At 52.1% G+C, this 18133-nt stretch overlaps 1 protein-coding gene across 1 annotated transcript; it reads left to right on the top strand.

Moving 5' to 3' along the window:
- Positions 1–6667: 6667 nt before the first annotated feature.
- SNCB (synuclein beta) lies at positions 6668–15645 on the top strand. The gene is made up of 6 exons (XM_066276975.1): positions 6668–6972; positions 7614–7743; positions 10347–10388; positions 10604–10722; positions 14550–14639; positions 15023–15645. The coding sequence occupies exons 2-6, from the start codon at positions 7623–7625 to the stop codon at positions 15053–15055; spliced, it is 405 nt and encodes a 134-aa protein (XP_066133072.1). The 5' UTR covers positions 6668–6972; positions 7614–7622; the 3' UTR covers positions 15056–15645.
- Positions 15646–18133: the final 2488 nt, after the last annotated feature.

Raw genomic sequence — 18133 nt, 5'->3', positions numbered from 1 at the left:
CGTCCACTGTCTGCTCACAGCTCTACCTGGGTATCTGGTATGCCTCTGCCTCAGGCTCATTCTATCCGTGCTGAGTTTCTGACCTTCCCGATCCCCAGACCTGCTCTTCCTACAATCTCCTCTATTCTTCCAATTGCTCAGCCAAAAATCCTGGAATTGTCCTGGACTCTTCTCTTTCTAACCCATCAGCACATTCTCTCTTTAGCTCAACCTTCATGATAGATCCAGGATCCGACCGCTTCTCTCCATCTCCATTGCCACCACCCCGCCCAACCAACTGTCATCCTGCCCAAAGGCAATAGCATCTGAGCTGAGCTCCCAGCTTCCACCCTTACCCATGAAAGATCTACTACTCTCTACACAGCAGCTGTTAAAAATGCAAGTTAGAACACATGGCTCCTCTGCTCAGAGTACAGGGTCTGCAGGACCCCGTCAGCACTCTGCCCCCTCTCCTACTTGCACTGATCTGGCCACACTGGCCTTTATACAGGTCTTCAAATATGCCTGGCCCACTGCTGCCTTATCATTTACATTGGCTGTTACTCCATTACTAACTCAAGTGAGGCCTTCCCTGCCCACTGCCTTGAACTGTCCAGGCCCTCAGCCCCACTCCAGCACCATAGATTTTATTTATTTATTTTACTTATCATCTGCCTTCTTCTATGAGACTCTAAGCTCCTCAAATGCCTCTTTTATTCACGGCTGTTCTCCAGTGTCTAGAACAGGGCCTGGCTCATAGCAAGTACTCAGAGGTCAGAGTGAGGAGAGAGAGTTGACCAAGGCTAACATCACTGATTTTGACAAAAGCAACACAATCTAAAGCATCTATTTGTTTACTAGTTTACTTATTAATTCCTCTTGCTTTCTACTAGAACGTTCTAAAGAGCAAGTACTTTATTAGTCACATTTTCTGCTGAATCTCTAATACCTAGAACAGTACCTGGTATATAATAGGCGCTCAAGAAAAACTGATTGAAAATAGATGTCAATCACTTGCCCTCTCTGGGTGTCAGTTCCCTCATCTGTAAAGTGGAAATGAAAATGCCTTCTTTACAGAATTTTTTAGGGCTTGATGATAGAATGACATTGTGCCTGGCACACAGTAGGTGGTCAGTAAATATCACCCATTCCTCTCTGTTCTCAGCCCCCCATCCTGCCTGCCTGTCTTCCTCCCCACCCTGAGACTTCTGACTGCAGGAATGTTGATAAATGTTTAGTCCACTCTTAGTTACCACAAAGTAATAAAAAGTACATCAAGATTTTTGCAGAACCAGGCAGGGCTGGGGTCCCCAGGATCTCCCTAAGAGAGTGCCTTCTGCTCCAGCTGCTTCCCTTGGGGTCTTCTCCCACCCCCTTCCCCACATTCTCCTTCCTTCCCTCCCTAGAAGCTTCAGTAGCCACTCTCAGTACATTCTTAAGGAGAGGGGAGAGAAGAGAGCAATGGAGAGACCCAGTTTCCAGGGGCAGAGAGAACAGAAACAAGCAGAGCACCACCTCCCCTCAACCCCAGGTTTAGGACCTGGCCAGAAAGAGACCCGGGGGCCTGAGCTCTACCATCCTATGCCCTAAAGGGGGGCAGTGTGGCATGGGATAAAGGATCCACTGTGCAAGTGGCAGCCCAGCAACCATGTACTCTTCTTCTGAGGAAAGCACATGTGGAGAGGGAGCAAGAAAAACGTAGCAAACGGCCCTGGCCAGTTGGCTCAGCGGTAGAGCGTCAGCCTGGCGTGCGGGGGACCCAGGTTCGATTCCTGGCCAGGGCACATAGGAGAAGCGCCCATTTGCTTCTCCACCCCCCCCCCTCCTTCCTCTCTGTCTCTCTCTTCCCCTCCCGCAGCCAAGGCTCCATTGGAGCAAAGATGGCCTGGGCGCTGGGGATGGCTCCTTGGCCTCTGCCCCAGGCGCTAGAGTGGCTCTGGTCGCGGCAGAGCGACGCCCCGGAGGGGCAGAACATCGCCCCCTGGTGGACAGAGCGTCGCCCCTGGTGGGCGGGCCGGGTGGATCCTGTCGGGTGCATGCGGGAGTCTGTCTCCCCGTTTCCAGCTTCAGAAAAATACAAAAACAAAACAAAACAAAAAAACATAGCAAACGTTAACAACTGGTGAACAAAGGTGAAGGAATTCAGGTAGTCGTTGTGCTAATATTGCAACTTTTCTGGAGGTTTCATTCATTGTACTATGCCTGCAACTCTAGGTTGAGCATTTTTCAAAATATAAAAAGAGTTAGGGGCAAATCAAAATAGTGACAAAGATGCTAGTGAGCCACACAGTAACTGCTCTCCCTTCTTTTACTTTGACTGTGGGAAGCCATATGACCAGTTGGATGACCACACTCCCAGCCTTGCTGCAGCAAGGCATAGTCAACGAGAGAAGCAGAAGTTGTTGGATTGGATTGTGGGCCAACACCTTATGAAAAAGAAAGACAACTGGAAGGTGCTCCTTTTACTGCACTTCCCCTTTTCTTGCTTTCTGCATAGACTTAATGGCTGGAGCTGCAGCAGCCATCTTGGGCCATGAAGTAGCCTTGAAGGTGAAATTCATGTACTAAGAATGATGGAGCAGGAAGGTAGGAGTCATCAGACTAACTATAGACTGCCTCCCATTGGACTTCTTTAAGTGAAAGAATAAACACCTGCTTTACCTAAGCTGCTGCACTAGCAGCCAAATGAACTTTGCCTCTAATTCAGAATTTAACCTGTTTTCTATTCCCTCTATCTTCTGGTATTTCCCACCTGTCAGATCCTGTGCAAGAAATGCTTACCACCATTGTAGGATCCTTCTCATCTTTCAAAACCCAGCTCAAACATCACTTTCTCCTGGCCACTTTCCCTGGATGCTCCTTCCCTCCTTCCCTCCTGGGCTCCCAGGCCCTCCACCTCCCATGCAACTCCCCAACAGCCCACTTGTTACCAATCCTAGCTCTTCACTCTTCCTGGTTTTGGCCTCTCTGTACCATTTATCCATTTGCCCTCTAATGCTGTTGGTTTCCCTGGTACCACCCTCTCCAGCTTCTCCTCCTCCCTGGCTTGCTCCCCCTCAGTCTTTTCTCCAGGCTTCTCCACTCCTGAAGGTTGCAATGCCTCAGGATTCTAGACCTAAGTTTTAAGTTCTGAACCCTCTCTTCTTTCCACTCTCCATGTTCCCCTAAGCAATCAAGGCCTATGCTGTAGCCACCACCTCTATGCTAATGACCTCAAATCCAGTGGAGTACTGGGCTGGTTTGGACCAGCTCATTTGAACAATTATTCAAGTTTCAGGAATTTTATGAGGCATTTATAAAAATCATTATTAAAAATGAAATAATATAAACATGCTGATTTAAATTATGTTAAAAACAAATATAAACAAAAACATACCTTTTTAATTATTTTACTAATTATGCTCCAGTTTTATTTTAAATCTATTTTATCTGTATGGTGAAAATACAGAGTATCTCCTCCCAATTCTCTGTTCAGTGACATCACATTGACAGCCTGACATTATCCACAGTGGGAGAATTTATACCCTAGCTAACACAAACTACAATTCAAGGTGTTTCCCCCCTTGGAGTGCCATGTGTTAAAGATTTCCCCACACCATGGCCCAAATCTACACCTGAGGACAACCTGGAATAACTGCCTGAGCTCTGGGCTTAGATATCCTACTGTTGGCTAGACACCTGCTCCAGTTTGTCTACCAGGAACTGCGAATTTGGTATATCCCAAACAAGCTCACCACTGCCCCCCCAAACACTGCTCCACCCCTCAATGCCTATTTCATTTTGCAGCAGCATTCTTCACCCTGATGTCCAAGCCAGGAGCCTGGGAATCTTTCTAGACTCATCCTCTCCCCCTTCCCCAGCACCTGATAAGTTACCTCCTGAAGGATACCCAAGCTGCAGCCCCCACACAGAGGCTTTGTCAAACCTCCTGTGAATTTTGCCTCAGGTTTCTCACTGATCTTGCTGCTTCTAGCCACGTCCCCCTCCGTCCTACTCCCATATGGCCCCCTAAAATGCATATCTCATATAGGTCTCTCTTGCTTGAAAGCCTGCAGTGACTCCCAGTTCCTACAATAGCAAGTACAGTACAGACACCTTCATCTGGTCTTCTTTTTCTCTCCTCTTGTCGTCCCTCTTGCTGAGCCCTTCTTTATCACCTACTCTGACATTCAGGGGTTTTAGTCATGAGTCACAGAAATCACTTCTGGCTAATTTAAGCAGATACATTTATTAATCAATACTGAGCAGCTTAGAAACCCTGGGAAGGCAAGAGAATTCTCCCTGGAGATCTCATAGCCTGGAGTGATGCCCCAAATCACACTGCCAAGCAGGCACAGGAAGACTCCCCTGAGCTCTGGGTGGGCACAGACAGTGCAGCTTGCCCTGTCATGCCAGATGCCCCCAGAAAGAGTGTCACTGCTGCACGTGGTCCCTGGCAGGAACTGCCACCACCAATACCACCTGTCCTCACAAGAACAGACTCCCTCCTTTCCTGCTACTCTGACACTAGTCTTAGGTTCTAGGTCTGGGGCTAGGGTGTCTGTGGCTGGGGTCATGGGTCCTGGCTGTACGGAAGGCTGAGAAAGCATTGAAAGCTCCTAGAGGAGGAGGTGGGCTCTGCCTCATAAGGTGGGGAATCCCCAAACATAGGAAGGGGGCAATTCCAATGCTAAGAGGCCAATGATAATGATAGATATCCCCTGTGCTATCTTTTAAAATTATACAAGTAAAATATTATTCAAGGTAAAATACTCAAAGGTGATGAAATCAAAGCTTGTCTCTCTGAGTCCTCTCAGTTGGAAAGAGAAGGGGCAACTATCGTCAATGGTTTTACTGGGAGTTCTTGCAGATGTGTTCTTTGTATATCCAGATATAAGTAAGTCTGTGTATATTTGTATATAAGGTGTCTATATAATGAACATAGTATGTGATCACTATAAATATACAATTTTCAGGGGTATCAAAATTGGCTTGTCCCACACCTTACAGTTTGGTGCCCATGTCAGTAGACATGAGCCTGACTAAGCCTTCCTGGGCGTCACAGCATTTCACCAAGTGGACATACCACAATTAACTAGCTAGTTCTCTACAGATGAACCTTTAGGTTCTTTTCAGTTTTTTGCTAAAAGAAGCCACACTGCAGTGAACATCTGTGCACAAATGTCTTTGTGTGCTTGTATAAGTAGAGATCCAAGGGATAAATTCCTGGAAGGGGGAACTGTTGGCTCAAAAGGAGCATGTATTTCTGTCTCTGGTAAACATTGTCAAGTTGCCTTTCAAAAGGTATGCTCTAATTTGCAGTTCTAGCAGCAGCCTGTGAGCATTTTTCCAGGCCCTGCACACTCTGGCTGCTGGCTTTTTCCTCACTTTATCATCTGTCACTTACACACCCTGTATTTCTAGTCATAGTGGCTCTGCCCCCCCCAGACTGTACCCACAGAGGAATACTCTCTTCCTCCCTTATGTGTCAGATGAAATTTTACCTCTCCCACTAGGCCCACTTAGATGTCACCTCCTCTGTACAGCCTGCCCTGGCTGCTCCAAGATGTCAGAGTCCAAGAAGCTGGAATCCCAGCTTTTTGGGCATAATTCTGTCATAGCACTGAGGGCCTATGTGTGCCTGGAAATCTATGACCATATTGACAATCCCCACCATAACTATACAAAAATTGGTCTTGTCTGTCTCTTCCCTTCCTCTTGGCTTTCCAGCAGCACTGCCTTTTATCTGTTCTGAAGTCCAGTCCTGCCTTAGGGCCTTTGCACCTGCAGTTCCTTCTCTATAGATCCTGTCTTCACACATCTTGGCCTTGGTGCCTTTTCTGGGGTCTGTGCAACCCTTGACCTCCTCACAGAGTCCTTCCCTGACCACTCTGCATCAAGTACTCCTCCTCTAGTCACTCTTTCCATCACCATGTTATTATCTTCATAACACTTCTCACAAGCTGAAATAACTTTGTTTGGTTTAAATTTCCTGTCCTGTGTCCCATCTACACACACATACACACACACACACACACACACACACACACACACACACGCCTTTATAAGCTCCTCCAGAGTGGGACCCTTGTTTTCCTTTTCCACTGCCTCATCTGTCCAAGCACTCAAAAAAAGTTCATTGAGTGAAAGGAGAGCTGAGTGGCCCCAGGTTCCACAGTTAATTTGTGTGTGTGTGTGTGTGTGTGTGTGACAGAGACAGAGACATAGGGACAGACAGAAAGAAAGGGAGAGAGATGAGAAGCATCAATTCTTCTTTGCAGCACCTTAGTTGTTTGTTGATTGCTTTCTCATATGTGCCTTGACGGGGGAAGAGGGGCTATAGCAGACTGAGTGAACCCTTGCTCGCTCAAACTGGTGAGCCTTGCTCAAACCAGATGAACCCTCACTCAAGCCGGTGACCTCAGGGTTTCGAACCTGGGTCGTCTTGCGTGCCAATCTAACACTCTATCCACTGCGCCACCGCCTGGTCAGGCCCCACAGTTAATTTTTAAAAGCACAGCTGAGATTCAAACCCCTCTGAACTCCAAATGGATTGTTTCTTCCCTATTCTTAGCATGCTACATTGTCTCCTCCACGAGACTAGGCTCTTGGGGGCAGGACGTGAGTCTGAGGCCCTGGGATCCCTAATGGCAGGTCCCAGGTCCGGCTCCAGAGGCAAGCGGGCTCGGCAGAGATGTCACCCTCCCCGCCCCCTTGTCAGTCAGGACAAGGGGGCGGTGCGGCCGCCAGAGGGGAGCGCTGAGCTCAGAGCTGCGGCAGCGCTAGAGCCGGAGCCCGAGAGCGCGCGAGCTAGCTGGGCTCAAGGCGCGAGTGGTGGCAGGCAACGCACCAAGGCCCGTGCACTGCTGCGCCCGGCTCAGGGCCCGCGCTTCGCCTGCTGGCCACCGCCCGATCCCCCAACCGGCCCTGAGCCCACCCTAACCCGGTCTAGCCGAGCCCCTGCGTCCTCCCGCCTCAGCCGCCGCTCCATTCCCAGCTCGGCCCCGCATCCAGGTGAGGTGGCCGCTCTCTGGGAGCCGGGAGCCGAGACCGGGAAAGAACCGGGGTTGGAAAGGGGACTGAGTGAGACAGGGAAGAGAATGGGGAAGTGGTCGAGAACGGAGAGAGAGCGCTGGTGGGTGCGTGTCAGTGTGCTCCCGGGGTTTGTGTGTCTGCAGCTCAGTGTTTGCAGCTGCCTGGCTGGCTGTGTGGACGTGCGTCCGCGCCCGTGTGCCTGTGTGCCTGAGTGTCAGTGTGCGTTTGAACGTCTGCGTGTCCTGTATGTGCACGTGAACGTGTCCATGGAGTATGTTTGTGTGCATGGCCATGTGACTATCGTATGTGTGCAGTTAGGCTCCGGGGCTTCGCGCCGGGTCCAGCACTCCGGTTTCTCGGGGTTGCAGGTTGCGGGGCCCCGGATACCCGAGGAGGTGGCCCCTCCCGAGTCCCCGGGTTTCAAGGACGCTAGGACTCGCGCGGCCCTGTGGCCTCACGCTGGGGACCGGGAAAGTCGGGAGGGGCTCCCGGCCAGAAGGGCGCCACAGTCTCAGGAGCGAAGGGAGCTCCCCCTAAACCCCCCCCCCCGCGTCCCTCGGGAAGCGCTGGGGTGAGGGTAGAGGGCAAGCGCACCGTGCCCGTGTGTTCTCCCTCCCTAGGCAGCCAGGATGGACGTGTTCATGAAGGGCCTGTCCATGGCCAAGGAGGGCGTCGTGGCTGCCGCGGAGAAAACCAAGCAGGGGGTCACAGAGGCGGCTGAGAAGACCAAGGAGGGCGTCCTCTACGTCGGTGGGCGAGGGGCGGGGCTTTTGGGCCACGGGATTCGCGGGGGGTGGGGGGTGGACAGTGGGGCCCCGGTACTTAGAAGGAAAGAGTTGGCGATCTGGGCAGGAGAGTATGAGTCAGCAGATGGGGTGGGGTCAGCAGAGGTCACTGAGGACACCGCCAAAGGGAGGGAGAATGGGAGGCAGGTTTGGTGATGGGGGGATTCAGCTGAAAGGCCAGGGGTTGAGGGGTGATCAAAGCAGGTAGTCTTCCTTTTCTTCTTTGCATAATTAATGCGAGTTGGTGTTGAGCCCCAACTCTGTCCAGTACTGTGTGCAATGCCATAGCACCCATTACCTCATTTAATGCCCCCTGCCCATTCCACAGACCAGAGCTGGGGCTCACAGAGTTTTGACTCTTTTCCTCAAGGTCACACAGCTGGCAAAATGTGAACCTGGAATTTAAGCCAAGCTTTCTGGACCCCAGAGCCCACCCCTCCCCTTGCTGCCCTCCGTCCTGTATTTTCAAGGCCCCCTCCCATCCCTCCTCTCCAGTCACTTCCACCTCTGAGTTGCTCTCTGTGCTTCCGTCTCCCAGGGCCTATGGTTCCACCATTGCCATCTCTCTTTCAGGCCCCCCTCCTTGCAGCTGCCTGCTGCCATCAGGACAAAGGCCAAATGGTTAACTCTTTCACCCTAAATGTGAAAGGAGAGGGAAACTGCAGGATCATTTGCATAAAGGAAGACAAAGCCCAGAAACTGACATTTACTGAATCTATTCCATCATTCAGACCTTTTTTGAGTTCAGTGGGTAGAATTGTCCCCTATGAGGGCTGAAAAGGGCTACATTTGGCTTTGCAGTCATTTGAAAAGTATTTATTTACCACCTACTATGTGCCAGCCATTGCATGGCTCCTGGGGATGTAACAGTGGACAAGAGAGACACAGGTGCTTTCTCTCCTTATAGTGACACAGAGCATCCCCATAGTGGGATTTGACATCAAGTGGTTGGGGCTGGGGCAGGGGCCGCTTTGGTAGGGTGGTCAAAGTGGGTGACATTTGAGTTGAGGCCTGAGAATAAGGAGCCAGGAGGGAGGTAGGGAAAGCTAGAGAGCAAAGGGCAGGATAGATGGACAAGAGCCGGTTCATGAGGGGCCCTTATAGGCCAGGGCAAAGCATTATTATAATTGTCACCAGAGTTTGGAAGGTAGGAACTGACATGATCTGGTTTCAGTTTGGAAAGGACCCTCATACCTCTGGGGACAGAACAAATCACAGGGAGTTCTCCTGGAAGGTAGTGTGGCTAACAGACAAGGATGGCTAGATCTGAGGCAGAGTTGATCAAGTCAGGGAGATGGTTTAAGCACACCTACTGGACCCCATTCTGTCCCCCTTTCTGCCTTTTCCCCTTGCCCAGGATCCCTGGATGGCTCACATTTCCCACCCTGTGAGGCTTCAGCTCCCTGTAGTCTGGCATGGTCCTGCCTCAGTCTGTGTGCCCAGCTTTGCTTCTCACCATTCCCATCTCTGTGGACACACAGGCCGCCTCAGTATGCTGTGTACCGGCCCCAGACCCACACCTGCCTGTGTCCTGCCTGCATGGTCCCTGAGCCTGGAGAACCCTCCAGTCTCCCTTCTGTACATCCACCTGTTCCCATCTGTCAAGGCCCAGGCAATGCCCCCTCCCCTATCACATACCCCATGGTGCCGGAGGTCATGGACACCCAATCTGCTCCTCTCTTACCCCATCCAACAGTGAGCGATTGGCCAGGCACGTGGCACAGAGCAGTTTCTGGGAGGAAGGAATGGATGCACATGCAGCTATGCCCTGTCCTTAGGTCCTGGCCTTAGCTGTAAGAATCCTGTGTCCCCACACTTGGCCTGTCCTCCTCCTCCCAGGGGTGTCAGCCTGCCCACACCCATTTCCGGGTCTATCAACTGTTGTCTGAGTAGCCAGATGCTCAGGATGGGTGATTCCCCTCTCCCTTGAGGGCGCCCCTCACCTCACCTCAGGCTCTCTTGCCTTTCCCATCAACCCCACATTTTGCTGTGACCAAGCCCAGTCAATGCCATGGGTGTTGGCCATAATCTGCACCTCACCCATAGTCCCATCAGGCACTGGAGACTCTCTCCTCTCCAGCAAGAAGGAGGGATCTGCACTCTTGTTAGGAAAAAAGAGCCTTTAGAAGAAATAGAGTGCTCAGATGGCAGTACCCACAGGTGGGATGTAGGCAGCCATGCACAAGGGGCACCTTTCCAAATACATAGCCTGTTTGCTCTCCAGACTCACCCCTACCTTCTCCCACCTGGGCAGAGAATGAAATGAACTGATGCTTTGCACAGTGCAGGTGCTCAAGCAACAGCCCTGAGAGGTGCAGGTATCACCTCAGGTAGGGGTGGTGAGGGACAGATAGTGGGGAAAACTGGAAGTCCTGAGGGAGGAGGTATGGGGGGGCTCAGGGTGGTGGTGGGGAACTTGTGGGATTTTGAGGCCCAGGGAGGCAGTGATGGGGCAAGGATGCCTGCTGCTGACTGGGTCCCTCTGCTCATTGTGTAATGGTTGTGCTTGCCAGAGTCTCTGTTCCCTCAGCTCAGAGACCTTAAATGTGCCCCTTTGTCTTCCTGCAGGAAGCAAGACCCGAGAGGGGGTTGTACAAGGAGTGGCCTCAGGTACCAGCCTAGCCCTGCACAGCTCCTTTCCTCACCCCAGCCTGAGAGCTGACTGCTTCCAGAGGATGGGTGTAGGGGTGGTGGAAGAGGGCACCCCCAAAGCTTGGGGGTGTTCTATGAAAAAGGCAGGCAATGGGTCACTAACAGGGAGGGGGCAACTATGCCTCCTTCACCCTGGGCCCCAATCCCCTTCCCCAACCTTCTTTCTGCTCTAGTGGCTGAGAAAACCAAGGAGCAGGCATCACATCTGGGAGGAGCTGTGTTCTCTGGGGCTGGGAACATCGCAGCTGCCACAGGCCTGGTGAAGAAGGAAGAATTCCCCACCGATCTGAAGGTGAGCAATCCTTCCGCCACACACATTAATGAATGAGTGCAAATGCACACACATGCCAGGCACCCCCATAAACCTGACACCAGGCTTCCCTCTCCCCCAGCTAGCCTGGGACACAAGCCATCTTGCCTTACCTTCTTCAGGACCCTGTTAGACTCAGCTCAGAATGAGCCTGTGTGAAAGTGTGAATAGATGTGCTACTCCCTGTGACTATGACTAAGATCTGGCTGTGTACGTATGTCCTTCTTACAAGTGTGACCTGGACCACTTCTGGCCATGTCTACATGCGTCACAGGTTGTTCATTCATTTCTTTTCATTCAACAGGTATTCATACCAGAGAGGAATTGTTTTAGGGGTTACTGCAACAAATAGTTACCTGCATTCATGGAGCTGATATTTCAGCAGGAGAAGATAGTAAAAACCCAACCAATATGCAAGATGATTTTAGATAAGGATAAGTCTATGAAGAAAAGACAACAGGGTGATAGGAGAGTTAGTCAAAGAATGAGGGGGCTACTTTAGCCTAAAGGGCTTTTCTGAAGGGTGATATTTAAGCTGCTACCCAAAGGATGAGACAAGCCAAGTGGGGAATATATTTTAGGTGGTAGGAATAGCTCATGCAAAGGCCCTGAGACAGATACAAGCAGATGTGGGCCATGGGGGCAAGAGTGAGTTGTGTGTCACATGTTTGTGCAGACATGTTCCCCTGGGGAGGGGGTGGCTGTCCCCGTGTGCATAAAGACAGATGCCCCCATTAGGACATGCTGCAAAGTAAGTGTTGCCATCTCTGGAGCCTCACAGAGCTGGATCTGGATCCCAGCTCCACTACTTTCTGACTGTGTGACTCTGGGCAGGTCCCATCATGGCTTTGAGCATGAATCTTTGCCTGTATGATGGGAGATGAACACAATGGGGCTCTTATGTAGAAGAGATAATATAGATCAGAGGTTCTCAAAACTGAAGTGTGCATCAGAATCACCAGGAGGCCAAGTTAAAGTACAAACTGTTGGCCCCATCCCTAGAATTTCTGATTCAGAAGGTCTGAGATGAGGCCTGAGAATCTGAATTTCTAACAAGTAATAGGGGATGCTGGTGGTGCAGGTACAGGGATCCCACCATGAGAACCACTGATAAACAGCCAGGCTTGCTTACAGTGAGTACTCAGTAAGATAGTGGCCCGATGACAATGTGAGCAGTCCATGTCTGCCCCCAGGGGCTCTTGTGACCACAGTTGTGTGTGGATGTGTACCACTGTGATGGTACACTCTGTGGGCCCATACATATGCACAGACATCCATCCCCCTGTGGGATGCTGCATGTCTGTGCACATGCAAGTGCATGCTCTGCCTCTATGATGGTGGGGGCTCCTTCCACAGCTGGTTTGGAAAATCAGTGTGCATTCTGCACAAGTGTATCCACCAGACTGTGGCAGGAGACCACACCTCACCCTCCACTCCAGACATTTTTGCACAGTTGGTTTCTACCCCATCAGAAGTCTGGGACTTGACTCAGAAGTTCTGGTTTACGTCCTGCCTGTGTAATTTACCTGCTGTGTGACTTCTCATTTCTTATTATTATGTTTCCAGTGATTGCTCTCATTCCCTGACCTCTTATATGGGCAAGAACTGCTCTAGAAATGTTACATGGAAGTAACTCATTGATTCTTGACAATATCCCTATGTAGAAGGTGCACAGTTAGCCCATTTTACAGAGCAAGAACTGAGGCTCAGAAAGGTGAAGTGACTTGCACAGTATCCTATTCCCGCCTGCCTCCCTAAAAAGGTGGTTGGGAGGATAAGCTCAGGTCCAATCATTGGAGTCACTTGGTGCCTGCATGGAACCAGGTCAGAGAGGCAGGTCTGGGCTGTTTGTGAGGGGCATTTGCACAGAACCATCTTTCTCCAGCCACCTTCCTCCTACCAGCACTTCCCCTCTCAAGGAAGCTCAAGATCATAGATTTACAATTCAAGCTAAAGCCCTTTGGGGCCACCAGGTATGGGGAACCCATGCAAGCTCAGTATGCATGTTCCGTCCCAGCCTGCTCACATGTCACTGGAGCCTCCTGTACTACTACAAAGCAGAGACCCCATCTCATCTCCCAGCCCAGGCCAAGACCACTGAGATTGGCAGTGAAGTGACTTCCCTGATACCAGACAGCTAATGAGTGGCCAGGCCGGGAAACACTCCCATATTACCTGCACCCAGATCAAAACACAGAATGTCAGTCCTTCAGAAGACCCCACTCCCACCCCTTTTCCAGCCCTTCCCCCAGGACCAAGACTAGGGTGAGATGAGGGAGGTGTTGAGGGCACAGAGTTTAAGGGGTGTGCTCATTCCGGGGTCTCATTGACATGACCCTGAGAGTGCGTGCCTCCTCAACACTTGCGCCCTCAGCTCCTTACTCTCCTCCCCTTCAGCCTGGCCCTGCCTCTCCCTCTGTGAGTAACTGCTTCCTCACTTCTATCACCACAAATTAATTGGGTGTTTTTTAACTTCACATAAAAGTTATCCTAAAGTTCATGCCCTTCTGTACCTGGCTTCTTCCACTCAACAAGGAACCATGCTGTGCACTCTTGGTCTCCCTGTTTATTGCTCAGTATCCACACGTGATAAAACCACAACGCATACCTCCTTCTCCACCTACTGGACTTCTGAGTTTATTTCCTAACAATGTGCTCAAGCTGGGATTTTTAACACTCGGTTTCTTTCCTGGGTTCTGGTCACAGCTGGGTGACTTGGAGCAAACTAACATTTCCCACCTCCTGGGCCTTAGTATACCCAGCTGGATACTGAGGAGAATGAACCAGGTCAGGAGCTGTAAAGTCCTGTGCCCATGAGGCCCACCTGGACTGATAATTCAAAAGACCTGAAGCTGCTTGGATGGAGCTGGGGCAACTAGAGTGCATAGTGGTCTGGGCAAGCCTCCTCAGTGCCAACCTTCCAAGGTCCCAAGAGTCTTATCTCCACCCAGTAGGGGGGGATAGTGGAACTTGTGGAAGTGGGGGAGTTGGTATTCTTCCCTGCCTACAGGTTTCCCCAAAGGCCCAGGCATGTGCCAGCCCATGTGGCCTTGTGCAACCGTGCATGGGACCCCAGGTTATTATTGTGTGTGCCTGTGTGACAGCCAGCTCCATCCCGTTTGCACACATACATGTGTTCACTTGCAGGTGGTTGACCATCTGTCTGGCAGCCTCCCACTGCGCGCCTGCTGGTCTGCACTGGGCTGGGCAGCAGATGCAGGGGGAAGGGAGAATCTTAGCTCACACATCCAAGCAACACCACTGAGCTGTTGCTTCCAGCTTATCTTAAAATAGCAACAGCTGAAGAAACCAGGCCACACAGGGCCCTGGGGGAGGGCTGGATGGAAGGTGGCAGGAGAATGGTTCAGATCCCCTGCCCAGTCCATCTCTGAGCCTCCATCTCCCTCCAGCCCAGAGGAGCCTTCAGGGTTATCTCTGGGATCCCAATGCCCTACACAAAGCCAGACCCAAGAGGGTGTAGGGATAAACTAGGTTGCTATATATGCTATCTCCCTATTCCATTCAGTCCAAATGATGGAAGTGCAGGAGGCTGCCAGGTGCTGGGAGAGGGCATGGAGAGCCCTGCTCCACTCCCCATCCCCAGCTTCAAGCAGGATTTGGAGGGGTTTCACTTCTCATGCATTCATCCCACTTCCAAGGTACTCCAAATAAACAATTTAATTAGAAATTCTGGTTTCACTGTCAACAAAGCCTAGCTGTCCCCTAGTCATCCAAGCTTCCCAGGGTAGGAATTTGGGGGGCATCCCCAGCTGCTGCCACCATAAGCCCTGTCCCTTCTCTGCCTGCAGCCTGAGGAAGTGGCCCAGGAAGCAGCTGAGGAGCCACTGATTGAGCCCCTGATGGAGCCAGAAGGAGAGAGCTATGAGGAACCACCCCAGGTGAGGGGTGGCAGGGCTGGGTGAGATTGTGGGCATCTCAGAGGATTGCTGTCATCCCCAACTGGGGCAGGAGGTCCCTGGCATGGTAGGGTTGGGCCAGGGAGTTTCAGGTCTCCATTTTCTAGAACCCAAGCCCCAGGAGTTATCAGCATGGAGGGAGGATAGATGGTGTGTAGCACTGTGCCCCAGGCACCCTGCCTAGGACTAGCCAGACTGTCCCCTACTTCCAGCTTCCTTGTTTGCCCAAGGGGACCGGATGTACTCTTCCTCCTCAATGGGGGGGGGGGGGGTAGAGCCAGGTCCTCAGTCCAAGCCTGGCTGCTTGTTTTCCAACCCCTTCCTCTTTTGCTCTTCTCTACTGCACCCCAACCCCTCTGATGCAGGAGGAGTATCAGGAGTATGAGCCAGAGGCATAAGGGCCCAGGAGGGCCCCCCACCATCAGCACAATCCCTTTCCGGTTTCTGCCCTGCCCCCCAGAACCAGGGCTGTCCTTCTACCCCTTCCCCCCAAACACAAGATCTTCCTTTACTCCGAGGCGCCCCTCGGAGCCTGTGTTAGTGTCTGTCCATCTGTCTTCCCTACTCAGCGACCTCCAACCCTGGGGCGGGGACAGGGCCAGGCTGAGGCTGCCACTAGGAGCCTCGCTCCACCTGTGTCGCCCCTTCCCCGCCCCATCCAGTCCAGTGTCTGCGCGGATGTAGCATGTTTTGTGTTTTTAAAAGATCCGAAAGCGAGGCTCCCCACCGCACCCGAAGTGGCTCTCCGAACGACCCCCCTGCAGCCCCAGAGTCCCCCATCCCACTCCACATTGACCCCCAGAACCATTTTTTAACCAAAACCAGGAGCCAGGCTGTGCCATGCCCCCTCCCCCAGCTGGACCGGTCCAAGCGCAGGCGTTGTGTCGTGATTGTGGCATGGAGAGTCCCCCAACCCCGCTGTGAGCGTGTTCCGGGCGGGCGGCACAGCCGCCCCTGCGTGTCCATGAATAAAGTCAATCTGTCTGTACGCGGCGCCGCACGGGCAGGGCTGGGCGCTGGATGGGGTTGGCCGATGGTTTTCCAAGACCCAACTGCCCTACTCTCCTCTTTGGGGCCCGGCACACTTGGCCCAGGTACGAGACTGACAACCTTGGACCTCAACTTCTCCATCTCCCACCCTCCACGTGGGATTACCGGGGGGGCGGGGGAATTCCCCCCAGGCTAGGACGTGTAGTCGGTTGGGAGGCGGGAAGGTGGCCTCGGGAGCCACCTGCTGGGCGGTAAAGTGCCTGCTGCGGGTTCCGGTATGAGGGGAACCCTGCGCCGCTGTAGCACAGGGTGGACAGGTTCACACTTCGCCGCACACGCAGCGCAGGCGTACGACTGCCACGCACGCGCGGACATGTGTGCACGTACGCTAGTCCCTGTGCACCAGCTGAAGTGTACGCATTGTGGCCGATATGTGCGGACACGTGCACACTGTTGCTCGCGAGCCGCGCACAAGTCCTCAGAAATCAGCAGCGTGGGCAAGGAAAGACTCTGTTACGCGCAGACAGGCCTCTCTCCTCCCCAAAACGTTTACACGCACACACACCTGCTCACACCTGACTAACGCAGACAAACCTATGCAAGGGAAGGGGAAATGGACAGCTGCCTCAGAAGGAGTCACAGCATGGGCAACCGGTGCTTCATCCCTCCCGGAAGGTTTGCGGCCTGGGCTGAGGTGGGCGAGGGGCTGCAGAAATCGGGAGGCCAGCCAGACGCTTCCAGCAGACCAGGACAGACACTGAAAAGACCTCAACACCTCCTTCATGTGTGGAAGAAAGGGCGGAGACATCACGGTGCTGCGTAAGGTCCCGCCTTCGTCGAGGCAAAGGTGCTGCTCTCATTGGCTCAGATGCTCCCCCATAGAACCCGCCCCAACCGAGGCAAGCTCCAGCCCCCTTTGCTGCAGAGCCGCTTTAACTTCACTCCTGCAGAGGCCGCGACCCCGCGGATCCCCCACCTTGCTTTGTCGCTGGATGCCCCTACCTCGCCTGCGTAAGACCCCACCCCCTTCTCTGTCTGGTCGGACACACTTTCCGACTCCAGTGCCAGGTCTGGAAGAAGCTCGCTCTACTCAACCTATCCTAAGTGTTAGCGCTGCCTCTTTCCCTGAGGGACTGGGTGCGGGGATGGTGCCAGGTTTGGGAAGGCCTTGAACACTGCGATAGACCGGTCCCCTCGGGTCACCTTGGCCTGCAGTATACCGAGCCTTTACTTCGGAAGTCGGAGGCAACTGGCAGATGTGTGTATGTAGGGAGGACAAACCGATGGGCTTGGATTCTCTGACTCCACATGCGAGTGCCAGGATCTTCAGATCCCTTTTGACTGAATTAGGGCACTATTTACAACCCACAGCCTGTGGGGGTTGCAAATTCCTAGCCCTCAGGTTGAATTTGACCTATAGAAGTGTTTAATTTGTTAGCCTGACATTTGTTTATTTGTTTCCATTCGATTCCAGTTGGCAACAGGCCCTTTCTCCCTATTCACTCATTTTCATGACCTGCCTGGTCTCTAAAGAATTTGTGTTTGCCACCTCCTCTCCAGTAATCAGCACTTGATCACCATTTTTAGATGCCAAACAAGGTTCACCATCTGGCTTGGGGTGGGGGGTATTCTTCCTTCCTGGGTGCCAAGCCATGCACCTGGTTTCTGCTCAAAGACCAATGTTCTCTTCTGCCATGGTCACTTTAAATGCATTCCAGGCACAGGCCCAGAAGCGTCAGTGGAAGATGCCAGCCCTGTGTCAGATGGCAGCCCTGACTGTGGATGCACATGTGAGAACACATAACTCAGGGACTCTTCTCTTGTGACAGGGGTGGAGCTATTTACCAAGTACCCACTATGTCCCAGGCATCCGACATTTGTCTCCATTAATTTCACTTGAAACTGTCTTCAGGGGTTCCTTGTTATTAGCCCCAATTTACAGATGAGGGAATGGAAGCCAGAGAGGCAGTTACCTGTTCTGGGGAACATCATTGGGAAGTGACAAAGGCCGCAAGCCTAACCCCAAAGCCCAGTTTTCCAAAAGGGACTTGCTCTTTGGGGAGACAAACACAAAACCACCAAACAAAGAAAAACATAGGGACAACAGAGTTGAGATAACACACTTGTGCAATTTCATGCAGACTGCAAGTGAGATTGTGGCTTTATGTAGGGGTGCTGAGCTTTGCACTTACATATGTGATGCAGGTGTATCTGTTGATGCATGTTCACGGATGTTGCCCATGTGTGTTGGGTGTGTTTAGTCATCCAACAGTGTGTGTTGCACACCTACTCTGTTCTTAGAAGTGAGGGGCCTCAGCTTGCTGCCCTGACAGAACTCATGTCCCATGGATCAACAAATACATGATCAAGATAATTTTTAGTTTTATGAAGAACATAAAACAGAGTGATGTAACAGAATGTGACAGGGACGGGGTGGTAACCAACATGAAATTGGGTGGTCAGCTCAGGACTCTGAGGAGTGAGGT

The sequence above is a fragment of the Saccopteryx bilineata genome, chromosome 4, assembly GCF_036850765.1.
Source record: "Saccopteryx bilineata isolate mSacBil1 chromosome 4, mSacBil1_pri_phased_curated, whole genome shotgun sequence".
NCBI lineage: Eukaryota > Metazoa > Chordata > Mammalia > Chiroptera > Emballonuridae > Saccopteryx > Saccopteryx bilineata.
This window is presented reverse-complemented; position numbering and strand designations above follow the sequence as displayed.